The 17,222-nt window shown below is 34.4% G+C and overlaps 2 protein-coding genes across 2 annotated transcripts; both read left to right on the top strand.

Moving 5' to 3' along the window:
• Window positions 1-2,463: 2,463 nt before the first annotated feature.
• Window positions 2,464-13,728, top strand: LOC136803463 (zinc finger protein 227-like). Its single transcript, XM_067060198.1, is given in 6 exon segments — window positions 2,464-2,548; window positions 2,881-2,973; window positions 4,307-4,456; window positions 4,542-5,147; window positions 5,150-5,341; window positions 12,776-13,728. Coding segments are annotated over 6 exon segments (1,803 nt in total). The 5' UTR covers window positions 2,464-2,514; the 3' UTR covers window positions 13,504-13,728.
• Window positions 13,729-14,638: 910 nt separating this feature from the next.
• On the top strand, window positions 14,639-15,488 carry LOC136803460 (zinc finger protein 239-like). The gene has a single exon (XM_067060188.1). The coding sequence runs from the start codon at window positions 14,669-14,671 to the stop codon at window positions 15,383-15,385; it is 717 nt and encodes a 238-aa protein (XP_066916289.1). The 5' UTR covers window positions 14,639-14,668; the 3' UTR covers window positions 15,386-15,488.
• Window positions 15,489-17,222: the final 1,734 nt, after the last annotated feature.

Raw genomic sequence — 17,222 nt, 5'->3', positions numbered from 1 at the left:
TTGGCTAAAATGGACATTATCAGTGAGGCTGGAACATCGATTTTTCAGGATTACGATTTTACCAGCTTTTTAGCGATTTTTGCCTCGCTAACCCAAATCTCGCAACCTCTTTATCTTAAAGGATGATCGAAATTAGAGTTTTTCAGCGTTCCGAAAAAAACGCAAGGCAGAAATTTTTTCATCTTCACAGGATCGATTGTCAACAACAAAATACATCTTTTGGTCTTTGGGTTTGTTTCTGACGTTTTTCCTTCAAAGAATATCGATCACTTTCCTTTTCCCCTTGAGCGCGCGAGAAAAAAACGATTAGCTCTCATTCCTGCTCATTCTTGCGCGGGCGAATAAAGATGAGGCGGCAATCTTGCACTGAGGGTGCTACTTAGTTTCCGCCTTATTTTGCGCCCACCATAGAATGGTCCAAATACAGGGGTATTCCAAATGATAAACGATGTCATTCTGTAGTAAGTGTTTTATTTTCTGATAGATATAAATAGTATATTCAATACTATTAACTTATTTATTTAAATATTTTTGAGCCCAAATTTAAATATCTGGTTAAATAAAAAACAAATGACAGCAGTTCTGTTTTTCCCTCAAACCCCCGGGAAAAGTTTTTTTGCCGACTTAGCTATTTTACAAATTTCGGCACAATGGCAAGCCGTTACTAGCAACCCTGACCCTTCCTAACTGATAATAACAGAACCCCCGTCTAAATGGAACCACCATACCCCCTCTAAACGTTTCCGCAGTTTGAAAAAATTTTCGCCTTGGTAGTCATTTACAATTTAACCGACACCGTCATAATGGTAGATAATTTTAAAAGTTTCTCTGAGTAAATGTGTGTAATTTATTGATGTTGATGGCTTGTTGATTCTTTAAAGAAAAAAGATAACAGGTATAGCTTTTTCTAATCCTGGAATATCGAGGTTCCAGCTACACTGATTATGGACTTGAATTACGATTCAAGTAATAAATATAATTTTCACGATCACGCTGAACTGCAAATTTCACTCTAGCCTATCTCTATCCTAACACGGTGTCAAGGCAAAGATGTGGTCGTCTGGTACTGGCAAATTTCACGCCATCACGCCTAAAACTCGATTTCACTTCATTTTCACGCCATCATGCCACGAAAAACCCTCCATCACACCATCACGCCAACCGCTGGGGGGGCCTCCTAGAGGACTAGGCTTATTGCAATCAATCTTATTAAACATTATCTTCATCAAACTAATCGAACATAAGTGAATCTCAACCGATTGTAATTTGAGCACAATCGAATATTACCCAGGAATCACAATCATTTGTTGGTTTGAGATTTCATTGCGTTTGATAATCGAATTACAATTATTTGATCGCATTCGATTACATTCGATTGGTTCAAGGAGCCACAGAGTATTTAATTTTGATTGAACCATGGAGATACCACTCCTACTATTCTATTGTATTGTATTGCTGATAGCAAACTGTTGCTTTGTTGCTTTGGGAAAAAGCCATTAATTTTGCTCATGGGAATACTTGAGTTGAAGACAATTTGAATAAAATCACCCTACATTTTTAATTTGTTTATTGTGTGATGACAGTTTTGTTTATAAAACATAAGAAAACCTTGCAAGAATAAGCACAGAACATCGAATTTGAAATGTTCTCTGCTCAGGGAATCCTCGGCAAATTTTGTCAATTTTTAGGTACATATTTACTAAAGTCTATTCACGATAAGTGTGCACTCTTTTTTCTTTTACCTATAACTTTTGAAGGAATTCTTCAATCTTTATAAATTTGGCATCATTGGAAAGATATTAGTGAGTGGAACAATCTTTAAAGAAATTCTAAAAATGAAGATGAAAATGAAGAAGAAAAAAAGGAAGATCTTGTAGAAAAGTGCTATAACTATTATTTTCACTGAAGTGAATCCTCGATCATCGAACGTCATCACTGTGAAAAAAATTCTCAAAAATAATCATTCAGTCAAAAGATATCAAACAAAGTTATAAGCTGGTTGACGTCTAAAAACGCTGTTTTCTGCAGTTTTTTGCTGTTTTTTGGGGTCAATCACTTATTAACTTTGTATCATAACTTTATATTGAATAAATATTTTAATGAAATTTCTTCACAGTGAAGATCAAAGAATCTGTCCAGTAAAAATGAAAGTTATAGCATTTTTCTACAAGATCTTCCTTTTTTTCTTCTTCATTTTCATTTTCATTTTTAGAATTTTTTTAAAGGATTTTTTTATTTCAAACGGCTAATTTTAATAGATTGTCACTATTTGTGTTCTGAATGATTGTTTTTAATGGTCATGCTCACGTAGATATCAATTATGTATGTGTTTAAAAATGCATAACCAGGTAGGTCCATAAAAGCATCATTTGTTTTTCCTTTTTTCATGAACAATCCTTCAGAAGACTTGATGCTGCGTATGATTTTTTTGTTCAAATTTTGTCTTTTTTTCCTTTTAGAGTAAACATAAACATTAAAATAAAAATTGTATCTACTGAAGAAAGATTGAGGAACATGGAGATTAATTGGAACTTAGAAACAACAGCAGGTTGCTAATATATATACTATCATGGTGCTTTAGTTTCTCCAAAATTAGTTCCCTTGTTGGTATAATGTAAAACAGCCTGTCTTCATTGATTATTCCAGATTATTTGATTTCTTTGACCCCCCCCTTATTGATATTTGAAACTTTTTTCCTTTCCCTAATGTTTGTTTCAGAGACCAGCATCTATTAAACAACAAATTTTTTTAATAGTTAGTGCAGCAAAGTATGTATAAGAATAAGTTACAGAGGCAAAAATTTAAGAACATTAAAAAAACACTTACGCTTCATATTTTTCTACTTCTCAAAAAGTTGTATCATTTTACTTTTTGATTTAGATGCTAACCCTAAATATTCAGTTTTCGATGACGTCATTATAAAAATTGAAGAAGAAGAAGATAAAAATGAATATAAGAATAAATCATTCGCAGGTAAAAATATAATCAATCCTTTTGGTTAATGTGTCATCTTTATATCAGAAGCCATATGTGCTGTTTATACTTAAGGCATGTTTGTTCTCTGTCCACAAACATATTCAGTCAGATTCTTGCATTGTTGTTTTGATAGAAAAACCAGTACTTTTTCTGCTCAGTGGGTAAACTAATGCTAATAGCTTCTGGAATAATAAAGTATGAAAAAAAACATGAACTTTTCAGTAAACTGTTTTATTTATTTAGCTTCAAATTAAAATTATTTTTGACATCTAAAATTTTTCACACCTTGACCACGATGACATTTCTGACGCAGTAAGGTGTCATAAAAATTGACAAATTCTCAATACAAATAAATTTTAATGTGAAATATATCGTTCAAACCGTAATTTATTTAATATTTGAGATAAATAAGCCCTTTAGACTCAGGGAACTTTTTTTGAAGCCTTTATATTATTACAATGGCTTTTTGGAAAAACAAAAGAAATTTTCAAGTTATGCTCTCTTTAGGCATGAAGAGTTGATCAGGGGTTAGGGATGGCACAGGAAATCCCCAATCCCCTAGTACTGAATCGTCCCTAATATCAACAGGGTTAGGGAACTAACTTTGACTTTTTTCACAGTTTTTTTTTTTGCAAAACCACGAAAATTAGAACCTGTGTATCACAAATTTGGTCATTTTTCATCAAAAATTTGAAAAAAATCCAGGCAAATGAAAGAAAGGTGTCCAATTGGAATCCAAGTGCAAAAATCAAATCAATTAAATAAATGATAAGATAATTTCAATAATATACCAAAAACCACAAAATATGAAATCTTTACCATTTTTCAGAAAATATGTTTGTCTCTTTCGAAAAATTAAACGGAGAAGGTATCAAAAAGGGTCAACTTTAAAATTAAAGCTTGATTTACTTTTCAAGATGTGTATAAGATATCAAATGCTTCATTTGAAGTATTATTGTTTATCGGCGACCCAAAAAATATCGGCAATCTGATTGGTTAAACCGAGTACAATATATCTTGTATTTTACATGTACAAAATATAAATCAACAAAAAGATGTTGTTGCATTGTAGCGGTAGAAGCAATCTAACGTCAATTTGCTACAAAAGTGCCCTGTGCTTTTTTCCAACATAAAAAGTGCATTTTTTGGGTCACCGATAAACCAGTTATCAGACATTTGCTCGTACAATATGGAAAAATCTCGGAACTCGTAAAATATTTCTCATATTGTACTCACAAGAACGGTTCGATAACTATTACTTATCAGTATTTAAATTTAGAAAATCGAAATAGTTTTATCTTAATCCTGGATTCTATTTCTTTAAATTCAGGAGGTGGAAACCCACTGGATGACGTTATTCAGTTTAAAGACAAGGATGATGACTTCACTTCAGTCAATGCTTCCAATATTGAGAATTCACTTTTTGATAACGTCATTGTGAAAGTTGAAGAAGAAGAAAAAGAAGAAAAAGAAGAAAAAGGTATTTTTAATTTACAACTAATATCAGGTAAGTAAATCAACTTTTTGAAACCTAAAATCTCATAGTTGTTTGTTCTTTCCTTTAGAATGTTATCATGTTGAATCAAGGGAGACTCAGATAAAATGCACTGTTTGTGAGGAAAAGATGAACTTTTGTTGTATTTCTAATGGACAGCATTTTTTCATCGATACTGCTAAGGAACCTCACAAATGTAATTTTTGCGGAGCAGAATTTTCAGAATCAAGTCACTTGAAGGACCATTTTAAGACTCACACTGACAAGAAACCTTACAAATGCAATGTTTGTGAAAAAGAATTTTTCTGTCTCAGTTCGTTGAAAATTCACCATCGTATTCATACTGGTGAAAGGCCGTACAAGTGCAATATTTGTGGTAAAGATTATAGACGTTTAAACCATTTGACAATTCATCATCGTATTCATACTGGTGAGAGGCCTTTCAAATGTGATGTTTGTAAAATGGATTTCAGATACGCTTCTCATTTGAAAGGCCATTTCCGGATTCATACTGGTGAAAAACCATTCATGTGCGATGTTTGTGGTAAAAAGTTTGCAATAACAGGTCACCTAAAAGAACATTTACTCACTCACAGTGAAGAGAAACCATACAAGTGCGATGTTTGTGGGAAAGGATTTAAAAAATCACGTGATGTAAAACGACATCTCCTTATTCACTCAAGTGCGATCTTTGTGAGAAAAAATTTACGGCATCGTGTAGCTTGAAGGTTCATATGCGTATACATACCGGCGAAAAACCTTACAAGTGCGAAACTTGCGGAAAGAAATTTTCAGAATCAGGGAACTTGAAGGTTCATCTAAGGACACATACTGGAGAAAAACCCTATAAGTGCAATGTTTGTGGATTAAGTTTTAAACAAGCACATTGCTTAATGAGACATCGTGGAATTCATAATGGAGAGTGAATGAGATCCTCGGTATTTAGTATCATTCTCGAAACTCGAGTCTACGTGAAATATCATTTTATAGGAATTATTGTCACTTTGTGAACTTCTTTATAAATTATCGTTTATTCTCCGTATTCATACTGGTGAAAACCATTTAAATAACTGTAATATTTGTGATAAAAAATTAAACTAGGAACCTTAGAAAGTCATCTTTGTGTTCATACTGGTAAAAACAGACCTGGTGGGATTTTTTCAGCCAGTGGGGGTAAAAATAACGAACTGAAACTCGATGGGGATTGCAATTTTGCAAATTTTTACAATGAAAATTTCACAAATGTTTGAGTCAAGTTTCGTTTGGTAAGAGATGTACTCAATTTTGCGTTTGACTTTTCTTTGGTTTCGTTCCAGAGTCGCAACATTTATTTTGAAGAGAAATAAAAAAACATTCAAGTAAAAAGTTTGGTGGTGATCATGTTGTTGAAACTAACAATAACAAAAGGTACAACATATATGTTCTAAGAAACACGTCTATACTCATGCTGATGAGAAACCGTTTAAAACCGCGTAAAAATAAGACAAATTACAATAAAAACAAATAATAACATAAAATAACACCGCTCACGGGACGCTTATACGCGTCCCTCGTGGGCTCAGGCTAATAACTTGAAGATTTTTTGAAACCCACGGATGATGGTGGTGCTTTTATTCTCAGTACTTTGCGGATAATTTTGCTAAAAACTTGCATATTCTACCAGCTTCTCAATTGCTTTTTAAAATGTTTTAACAATTCTCTTGAATTTCTGTGCTTATAATACTTTGTTCTTATTGAGAAAAAAAACCTACCTTAAGGGAACTAATTTTGGCGGATTTGGCGAATCTAGACGAAATTCGCCAAAACTAGTTCCCGCCAAAATTAAATTTTTTATTTCCTTGCCTTAACAATCCCTGAAATTCATCAAAATTTCTCAAAATAAGGCAAAATAGAACAGATTTTCGCTTTCATTCGCCAAAATTAGTTCCCATTAAAATTTAAAAAATTCACTGTTCGCCCCCGCCAAAAATAGAATTTTTTAGGATATTTGCTGCCCGACAAAATTAGTTCCCGCCAAAAAAAGTTCCCTTAAGGTATGTCTATGTATTACGTTTCAGATACCGATGCTAACATTTCACTTTCTTATTACATGAACAAAAGAAGGAGAAGAGGCTACTGCTACCCTTTTTTAAAGGTATTTATCTTTCGTCATTCACTTTCAGTTATGTTCCTTTTATTTTATCGGGACACGAATATTAAGCAAATATTCGACAAGAAAAATCGGATCTCGCAAATTATTCAGGCGAGCTTGATTATAAGAATCACCATTAAAGCGAGACTGAATAATTTTCGATATCCGATTTTTCACGTTGAATATTTCGTTTATCGTTCACCAATTTGCAGAAAACCTTTTCATTCAGTCAAGGAAAATGGTGACTTTTTCGAACTTTCTACTATCTTACTCAAGGATGTCAATTTCATTGTTTTTTTCCTCTTTAATTACAAAACTTTCGAATTTCTTTTATCTTTTGTCAAAAAGAACGCTCTTTTTATCTGTTTTTATATATGTGATATATTTAAATAATCATTTGATTAGCTCGTTGCTACAGAAGAGATATTTTGCTATCGGGTATCTAAAAATATTCGACTGCGTTTTGCCTAGAGCTTCTGAAGTTCTGAAAACACCAGACATCTCAGCTTCATTTTCAGGTAGTTTAAGCAAAATAAGAAATGAAATCTCATTACACTGTGAATGTCAGAAACGTTCGGTAATATGCACTGTGTAAGGGTACATTTTCACCTCTCAAGGGATGCGTTGTAAGGGTTCGATTTTGAAAGCCTTTTTTTTCGTGGCACATGCCGTTGTTTAGAAATTGAGTACCCCCGGGCTATTCTACATTCTACTAATATATTGACACTGCCTCCTCTGTCAGTCGTCTTTTCTCTATCATCTTGGCTCTTTTAATTATTCATTTATATATCTTCAGATATCTTAAGTATGTAGCTGATGATCCTTCTGGTAGAGCACATGTTGTTGCTGACAATCATTTTCACCTTATTTAATTTTATGTTTCTTAGAAAAACTCGTTGATTACTTTTAATGCTAAGAAACAAGAGGAAAAAAGTTATCCGAGAACGCTCGATGTAGAAAAGTTTCTTCTAACTCGCTTGAAGGTCGAAAAGAAATTTAACGTTTCGAAGATTTTGCAGTGAGAACCCCAACCCCTCGTTTTCTTGGATTGGGCTCTTCCAGAAAAAAATTGTTCATGGGGGGGGGGGGGGTGGAGGATATATTATTTTTTCAATGATCAACCCCTGGACATTTCGATTTTTTACCCACAGCATCAAGTCGACCACCTGGACACTAAAATTTACCCATAGACATGGCAGTTTTTCAGGATTTTTTCAATACCCCTGGACAATATATCTTCCACCCCTATGAACGGTTTTTTCTGGAAGAGCCCATTGTCAAAAATATTTTCAGCCTCACACTCAAGGGCCGTTGCGGCATATCAAATTCGTCGTTTACTTTCGATCAGTTCCGATAGGAAATTTTCCCGCTCCTTCAGAGCTTAAGTGTTGGCGGCCGCCATTCCGCCATGCGAAATAAGATATAAAAAGAAAATGCAAAATGTCACGACTTCTGATGTCACAGATATCTTATATAAAATGCTCTCTATCTTTTCTTTGACGAAAATGATGCGTCGTATTTGCTGAAAGTCAACCACAGTACACTTGTTGTCACTACCGTAAATCTTCGAATAAGCGCCCGGGCGCTTATTTAATTTTTCAGGCTCTAAGAGGGGCGCTTATTCAAGCGGGGCGCTTATTCGAGCGGAGCGCTTATTTTTTTATTTCAGAAATTCGTATATCAACAAATTCCGAATCTGCTTAAACTTAACTGTTTCAAAGGGTTGATTTTTCAAATAAGGATAAATAAAAGAAAAATTGGAAAAATCCAATTGACAATTTCTATCATTTTATTCTCAATCGCTTTTTTTATAAGAATATCTTCTATAAGAATACCAGGGTGAAAATTGGCCTAAGAATACCTTCTAGGGTGAATTTCACAGAATTTGATAAGAATACAGTCATTTTGTATTTGGTTAACAGAAAAAAACTGCTTCCTTTGTTAGAGATAAATTGAAGCTTTGAGACTGTTTGAGAAAGAAAGTAATTTCTCAAATGTTCACTCAAAGTTTAAAACTCTCAAATTGATCACTTCTCATGTTTGTACAGTAAGTCTAAAAAAGTAAGAATGCGTTAAGAATTTTCCCCCCTCAATTTTGGCACTTTCTTAAGAATACTTGAGCCTCATCCAAAGTACACAATTCTTATAAAAAAGTGTGTATATATTCAAGATGGTGCATAGATTATTCCTCTGCAAGGAAGCCTTATTTAGTATTTTAAATAAGATATCTGTGGTTTCGACGTACACATATAAAGCACACGTTAGAAATTTCAAATCTCTTTAAAAAACGCATTGCTTGTATAAAAACAACCATGGGCACTAACAACACACTTTAGATTATGTTCATGATTATATCTATAAACACGCATCGTGTATTCAAACACAAGCTTTGTTATTTAAACAACACGACCAAATTCTAAAATAGCTTTATTTGAACACTACGTGTAAATTGACTTTGGGACGTTAAAAAAAGATTGATTATATTATCAAGGTTCTTCTTATTTTTGCCCTTTTATCAAAGGACAAAGACCGTTTATCATGCAAATGAGATCTATTGCTTCTCGCTGGTAATAATTTCAATATTATATATAGGGAATTTTTCATATTAAAAAATCAGTCATATTGGATTGCTTGAAAGTTGAGCAGATAGTCCTTATCGGAGTTTTTGATTCTTCTAAAAAGCGATGCATTGTGGGATTGTTTCGAGTGTATTACAATAGAATTCCCTCGGGGAATTCCTAAGAGATTTCTATTGTAATACACTAGAAACAATCCCACAATGCATCGCTTTTTTAGAAAATCAAAAACTCCGATAAGGTCTATTGATCTTTGACGGTCGTTTCTACATTTACATTTACCCTTGTGCCACCCTTGTAATCCTGGATAATTAGTAAACATTTTTCTGGAACTTTGACAATTCTCTACTGAGTTATGAAGTTGCAACCATTGAGTTTCAAGCCCGAAGGGCAAGAGGCGCGACTCCTGGATGGGAAATGAAACCACTTGTTTCCCATCCAGAACGCCCGCGTGTAGCTTTAACACAAACACCGGATTGAAACTAAAATCTATCTAGATTTCAAAAAATGTAGTCCTCCAAAACAACGGAACCCCTAGATTCAATCTGTCGTCGTGATTACGGCGCGTTCTATGCGCGTTTTGGACGGGAAATAAGTGGCTTCAATCTCTTTTGCCTGTGAAGCGTTAAAGTTTCGCCTCTAGCCCTTTGGGATTGAAACTCAATGGTTGCAACGGTGATTGGCAATTTTTTACCTCTTTGGACCTACCCCGGTGGGATGGAGGTCCTATAAATTAACCTTTGTCCGTTCGGCTGTTCGTTCGTTCGTTCGTTCGTTCGTTCGTTCGTTCGTTCGTTCGTTCGTTCGTTCGTTCGTTCGTTCGTTCGTTCGTTCGTTCGTTCGTTCGTTCGTTCGTTCGTTCGTTCGTTATTAGCTTTCCTCGTGATTGGCTCATTAGTTTTTTCTGATTTTTTGCACAAAGATGTATAACTATAAACCCGCGAATGTGACGGAGCCCGATTCTCGAAAAAAAATAATTTTGGGCCAATTTGGGCCAAAAAACTGTTAAAAAACGGTTTTTTTGAGCTTTGTGAAAAATTGGATCATTAACTTTTTCTGATTTTTTGCATGAAAGTAGAGTACCATCATAGGTAAAAGATGGCTCAAGCAGATTTTTTCAAAAAAATTTTGTTGGCTCAAAAAACGCATGTTTATCTATAAGAATCACTATTAATAAGCATGCTTCAATGTTCTTAGTTAAATTACTCAATTTTTTTATGAGATAGATGTTTTATTTGCTCACGAGGCCTTACTTTTGAAGAATGTGTGTGTTCAGTCATGAAATTTTGGTTACTTGGCGTGTTTTTATAGAAAAACTGGCCAAATTCGATATTTATTTATAAGCACATTATCAATTACTTAGGTATTAGCTTTTCTCGAGATCGGCTCTTTGATTCTTTATTATTTTTTGCACAAAGATGCATAACTATAAACCCTCAAATGTGACGGAGCCCGATTTTCGAAAAGAAAAACTTTTGGGCAAATTTGGGCCAAAAAAACAGCTAAAAAACGGTTTTTTGGACTTTGTGAAAAATTGGATCATTAACTTTTTCTGATTTTTTGCATGAAAGTAGGGTACCTTCATAGGTAAAAGATGGCTCAAACAGATTTTTTCAAAAAAATTTTGTTGGCTCCAAAAACGCATGTTTATCTATAAGAATCACTATTAATAAGCATACATCAATGTTCTTAGCCAAATTACTCAATTTTTGATGAGATAGATGTTTTTTTTTGCTCACGAAGTCTTGAATATGAAAGAGTATTTCAAGAGCATGAAATTTTGGTTTCTAAACGTTTTTTTTTATAAGAAACAAACGACTCATTTTAATAAATCGTCACTATTTGTGTTATGAATGATTGTTTAATGATCACGCTTATTTAGATATCAATTATATGTGTTAAATGCATAACCAGGTAGGTCCATAAAAGTATCACTTGTTTCGCATTGAATTGACACGAATGTGGAGCAAGATTGGTCAGAGATAGGAAAAGAAAAACATTTTTTTGCTTATATAAAACAATAGGCAGACACTGATATGAAATATGTGTCTGGTATGAAACAGGAACACTTATTTAAAAATAAAACCTTTAATCAAGTAATTTATAATCTGTTAAAGAAAATTCAATGAACTAAAGAACACTACCAACCAGTTGATGAAACCGGCTTGTGAAAATCAAGTTACAGAAAAATGGAAAAATCATCGACAACCATATTTGGTAAGGATCATGTCTTCAACGTGTGCATTAGTTTTTCTTGCAGTTATTAACCAGTGAATTTTCGCTCATGCCGGGTTGTTCTTAATTTTTTGAAATTTTCAGGCTTGAATGTTCTTACGATGTTCTTATTAATACGCTTTGTTAAAAAGTTTACTTATAAAAAACTTAAAACTGTTAAAAACAGTACTTTCTAAGTAATTTATGAAATCCAAGGCTTAGGATTTGTTCCTTAATTTCCTCTTACGTATCGGCCAATTTTTAGACTCGTGTTCTTATAAAATTGTTCTTCTAAAAAAAGCGTGTACATCATCGTTTTGATTTTCAAGAATTTCTGCTGTTTTTTCGGTTATCAATGAGGTCCCAACTGGTAAATAAAAAGTAAAAAATCAAAACAAAAAAGTTATTTCAGCCTTAAAACCATCATAATACAAATTTATTTATTTTCCAATTCCAGATACTGTTGGCAAGATTTCACTATTTGATGAAGTAATTGTAAAAATTGAGGAAGAAGAGTCTAATTCAATTATATGTTCATCAAATGTTGAAAATTCACTTTTCGATGAAGTCGTCTTAAAAATTGATGAAGAAACTGAAGGTGGAGATGAAAAAGGTATGTAATTTTTTTCAATTATTGATAAGTAAATGGCACTAACATAAGTACAACTACTTCTCCCGGATACATAATAGCCGTCCCCCCGCTTAGTAATTTTTCGAAAGTTTTCCGCCCAGGACATTCTTATTCCAACCCCACCTCCCCCCGCTTATTAATTTTTGAAAAAAGTTCCCTCTTTTCTCCTAATTTTGCTGTATTGGCCTCCTTTTCAAAAATTTTCCACCAAGGACATTCCGACCCCCCCCCCTTCCCGCTTATTAAGTTTTGAGATTTTTTCCAACCCCTCGGCTATCAGGTACCCGAGAGTATATGACCCCTGCCCTCCCGCTAAAAAACCTCTAGATTATACCGTTAGAAGGTTTGGGGCCCGAAAAAATAGCTCTTTTCAATGCAGACTAGTTTCGGTTAATACAGTCGACTCTCGCTAATTCGAACTCGAACGGGTAATCTTATTTGTTCGAATTACAGGAAGATTCGAATCGTGGAAAACATTGTTTCTCCTTGCCAGGGAATGGGAATAAATTCGAAAGTTAGAGTCTACTGTAGATAATATTGCTAGTTTCCCCGTAGTTTCAATTTGCACAATTTGTTTCAAACACCCTGTATAAAATGTGCGTCTTTTTTAGACAATCGTCATGTTGAAGCAAGTGATACTCGGATAAAATGCAATGTTTCGGGAGAAGGATTCGATTATTCTTGTATTTTAAAAAGACACCCTCTCATTGATAGAAGTGAAAAGTCTCCTATACGTAATATTTGCGGTAAAGATTTTACAGTATCGAGTAACTTGAAAACTCATCTTAGAATCCAAACTAACAAGAAACCTTACAAGTGCGATGTTTGTGGTAAAGAGTTTACATTCTCTGGTGACTTGAAAAGACATCTTCGAATCCATACTGGGGAAAGACCTTACAAGTGTGATGCTTGCGGTAAAGAATTTGCAACATCGGGAAACTTAAAAAACCATATGCGTGTTCATACTGGCAAAAGACCTTATAAGTGCGATGTTTGTGGGAAAGGATTCAAGATGTCTAGTGGTGTAAAACGGCATCTTCGTATTCATACTGGTGAAAAGCCTTACAAGTGCGATGTTTGTGGTAAAGAATGCACCGAATCAAGCCGATTGAAAGTACATTTTAGGACACATACTAGTGATAAACCTTACAAGTGCAATGTTTGTGGTAAAGCTTTTACACAATCACATATCTTGAAACAACATTTCCTTATTCACTCAGGTGAGAAACCTTACAGGTGCGAAATTTGTGACAAAAGATTTACGGCATCGTGTAACTTGAAAGTTCATATGCGTATACATACCGGCGAAAAACCTTACAAGTGCGAAACTTGCGGAAAGAAATTTACAGAATCAGGGAACTTGAAGGTTCATCTAAGAACACATACTGGAGAAAAACCCTATAAGTGCAATGTTTGTGGATTAAGTTTTAAACAAGCACATTGCTTAATTAGACATCGTGGAATTCATAATGGAGAGTGAATGAGATCCTCGGTATTTAGTATCATTCTCGAAACTCGAGTCTTTACGTGAAATATCATTTTGTAGGAAATTATTGTCACTTTGTGAACTTCGTTATAAATTATCGTTTATTCTGGCACACTTTATTTTGGCTATAATTATACTCTATGTTGTGCGCAGATTGGCAATAGCTGCGCAGATTTGTAATTTTCTAGCTGTGTATAAATGTAATACTCTCCTGTGCAATTTTGTGATTTGGAATCCCCCCCTTCACATGAATATTATTCTATTTCCTTAAGGAAATTCTTGTAAAAGATACTTGGAAAATATTCCACAGAAAAAATATGACTTTATCATCGAATATTATTTTTATATAAGCATCGAAAAATCAATCAATAACTCGTGGTACAGACCGTATATCTTGTCGGAAATTGATTATTTCAAAGTCAACAAGGTATGAAAAATGACGTGGGCGTATTCATTCTTTTATAAGCATCGAATTTTTATTAGAAACTAGTCTTAAATGACGCTATGAGTGCCCCTGGTTTTTAAACTTTTATATCTGAATCAATTTTCATATGATGCTTCGATGCCCACACTATTTGTGATCTCTTTTCTACTGTATATTAATTTTTTGAAAATTTTCACCGAGGATATTCTTATTCCAAGCCCCCTTTCCCGCTTATTATTTTTGGGAAAATGTTTTTAAAGTTCACTCTTTTGTCATAATTCTGCTGTATTAGCCTCCTTTTCAAAAAATTTCCACCCAGGACATTTTTATTCCAACCCCCCCCCCCCGCCGCTTATTTATTTTTACGATTTTTTCCACCCCCCCCCCCCCGACTATCAGGTACCCGAGAGTACAAAAGTATAGTATGAAGATTTAAAACAATAGCGCCATTTAATTTAGAAATGATAAATAATAAAAGGATTCAGAGATATACCAGTGCATAGATAGAGGTACACTCTATCTGAAAATTTAGGTGGAAGTTGAGGCTGAAACTTTTTGTGTTGAAAGTACGTATAAAGTCTATGATTTTCTTCCCTAGCAGTGCTGTTTTGTAGAAACCAGTTTTCAGAATTATAAACATTTCAAACAAGCATTTTTCCCTGTTATATTGTCAGTTTACTATTTTACTTACGTTTTTATAGCATTCAAATTATAAAAAAGAGAAAATCAACAAGTATGCCTAGACGAAAAACGACAAGATCTATTAAACGTATAAAAGTAGAAGAAGACACGAGTGAAGAAGATACTGGTCTAAATGATAATGATTGGCGAAAACAACATCGGTGTAAACGTTGCACCAAAGTCTTCATAAATACATCGAGTTTGAAAGTCCATATGAGGACACACAATCAGGAAAAATCTTTTGTGTGTGAGGAATGTGGTAAAACGTTTACGAACAGTAGTAATTTGAAAGTCCATTCGCACACTCATACGGGAGAGAAACCCTTTAAATGCGATGTTTGTGGAAAACAGTTCGTCAATTCAAGCAACCTAAAATGTCACAGGGTGAAACACTCCACTTCCAGAGCATATAAGCCACACCAGTGTGATTATTGCACAAAAAGGTTTGTAAACACCAGCAACCTTAAAGTGCATCTGCGTGTTCATACTGGTGAAAAGCCATACAACTGTAATGTTTGTGGTAAAACTTTTACCACGAAAGGAAATCTCACATACCATGTGACTCAACACCATCCTGATGATGATAAAGAAAACAAACAAATAAAAACACATGTTTGTTCGCAGTGCGATAAACGATTCATAAATTCGAGCAATCTGAAAACTCATATGAGGGTTCACACTGGGGAACGTCCTTACAAATGTTCACATTGCTCCAAAACCTTCATAAACACTAGTAATTTGAAGATCCACCGAATGGGATATGGACATTGAACATTATATTTCAAATATACATTTTCAGCCATGGATTTTGTTTGTATTGAGTTCTATTGTATTTTTGCATTCTATCGTTATTTTTGACTTTTTATAAAGTAATATCGTTCATTTTTCTCAAAGTTTTAAAACCACAAGTGGTTTTTACATCCTTTGAAGTACGGTTGGAAAGTAGTGTTTAAAAAACGCTGATTTGAGGCTTAAGACCAGGATCTAAAACTTCAAAAAATGTTCCAACAAGGCTGAGAATATGGACTTAAAGTCATTTAAAAGTTCGATGAAACATGGTTGAAGTACTGAAATCCTAGTTCTCGCCCGGGCTGGGGGAGGGGATGTATGATATAACATCTGTTGGAAATTTATCCCCTGGACATCGTTAGTTTTGACCCCCCGGACAAGCATCATTCATTTTGCCCCAAAAATAAGTCAAATTTGCAGAGTTTTCACTACCCCCGGGACAAAATATTCAATTTATCCTCCACCTCCCTCTGGTTATTTCGTTTTCCCAAGAAAACCCCACCAAGAAATTGAATCCTAAAGGAAAAGGCAAAGAAAGAGGTTGAATTTTTATGTTTCCTGTTAAGAACTTAGGTTATCATTGTCAAAGGCCTGGACTAAATTAATCCTTATGCAATATCTCATAATTATTTTATTTCTTTCAGACAAAAAGGAATTGATAAAAAACAGAAAAAAAATTGACTTGGTATAAATTTCGAGCCCAATCCGAGAGTTGTTGGTTGTATTGACTTTCAAATAGACAAGGTAAGGCCTTTCGTTTGATTTTTTATTTTCTTATGCACTGATGCTAATACACCTTTTCGACCGTAGCCGCCAATTGCTGCGCGGGCATTTTTTTGTACGCTTTATCCCACTGAAACCGTTCCAGTCCTTTTTTCGCACCTATAGACAATAGGAAAAGGTGTAAAAAAGGATTGGATCGAGTTTAGGGGGATAGTTGAATAATTAAGTGGCATGCGTCTGACCGCGCGACTACGGTCGAAAAGGTGTATATATATTATTATTATTATACAGATTTACAAGCTAGGCTCACGATGGGCCTCTAACCGATCTTCTTTCACATTCCTCTTGTAACAAATTTTTGTGGGTGGTTTTTCCATGCATCATTCAGTTTCTCTTTAAACGACTTAATCGATTGTGCGGATACAACTTCTCTTGGTAGTTTATTCCACGTTGGCACACATCTATAGTAAAACGACTTAGTTTGGGGTCCATTGAAGCCGTCATTAGCAAAGTTTGGTAAAAGCTCTTTGGAATGTCTTCGTTTAGGACGTGCACGGCTGATTAGTTTTGAAGTTATAGTATCTTTGTCGTAAAAGGAAAGATGTTTATAGACCTGCACCATATCACAAAACTGTCTCCGAAATTCGAGGGTTGGTAATCCAAGCCTTTTTAGCCTTTCACTGTACGGGAATGGTGTCATTTAAGGACAATTGACCTAGAAGGCCTAGTCTTTATTTATTTCATAATATTTTGATTGCTTGTAAATCCGTTAGCAAACAAAATGCCGTGAATGTATGAATATTTGGATATCCAAGGCTCATATCTCGGGATCTAGAAGCTTGTTCATAGCTCCTTGAATAGCTTTTAGTCCGCTGCGTGGACCTGCCTAAATGATCAAAGGTGCCCAATTATAAAACTTCAAACTAATTCGCTGTTAGACAGAATTAAGTAAAGCGGGGCCAAATTTGGAGGTTCTTTGATCACTCGTTGACAAAAAATGGTCAAAATCTTAAAAATGTGGATTTTTGTCAAAGTTATAAAATTTTTGCTTTTTTTTCACTTTTTAGCTTAAAATCTCGCTGAAAAGACTCACTTT

The sequence above is a fragment of the Clytia hemisphaerica genome, unplaced genomic scaffold (genome assembly GCF_902728285.1).
Source record: "Clytia hemisphaerica strain Z4C2 unplaced genomic scaffold, Clytia hemisphaerica genome assembly, whole genome shotgun sequence".
Classification (NCBI taxonomy): domain Eukaryota; kingdom Metazoa; phylum Cnidaria; class Hydrozoa; order Leptothecata; family Clytiidae; genus Clytia; species Clytia hemisphaerica.
Note: the sequence above shows the minus strand (reverse complement) of the source record. Positions and strands in the feature narration are given on the sequence as shown.

Coding starts and splice junctions, on each gene's coding strand:
- LOC136803460 (XM_067060188.1), top strand. CDS start 14,669: ATGCCTAGACGAAAAACGACAAGATCTATTAAACGTATAAAAGTAGAA.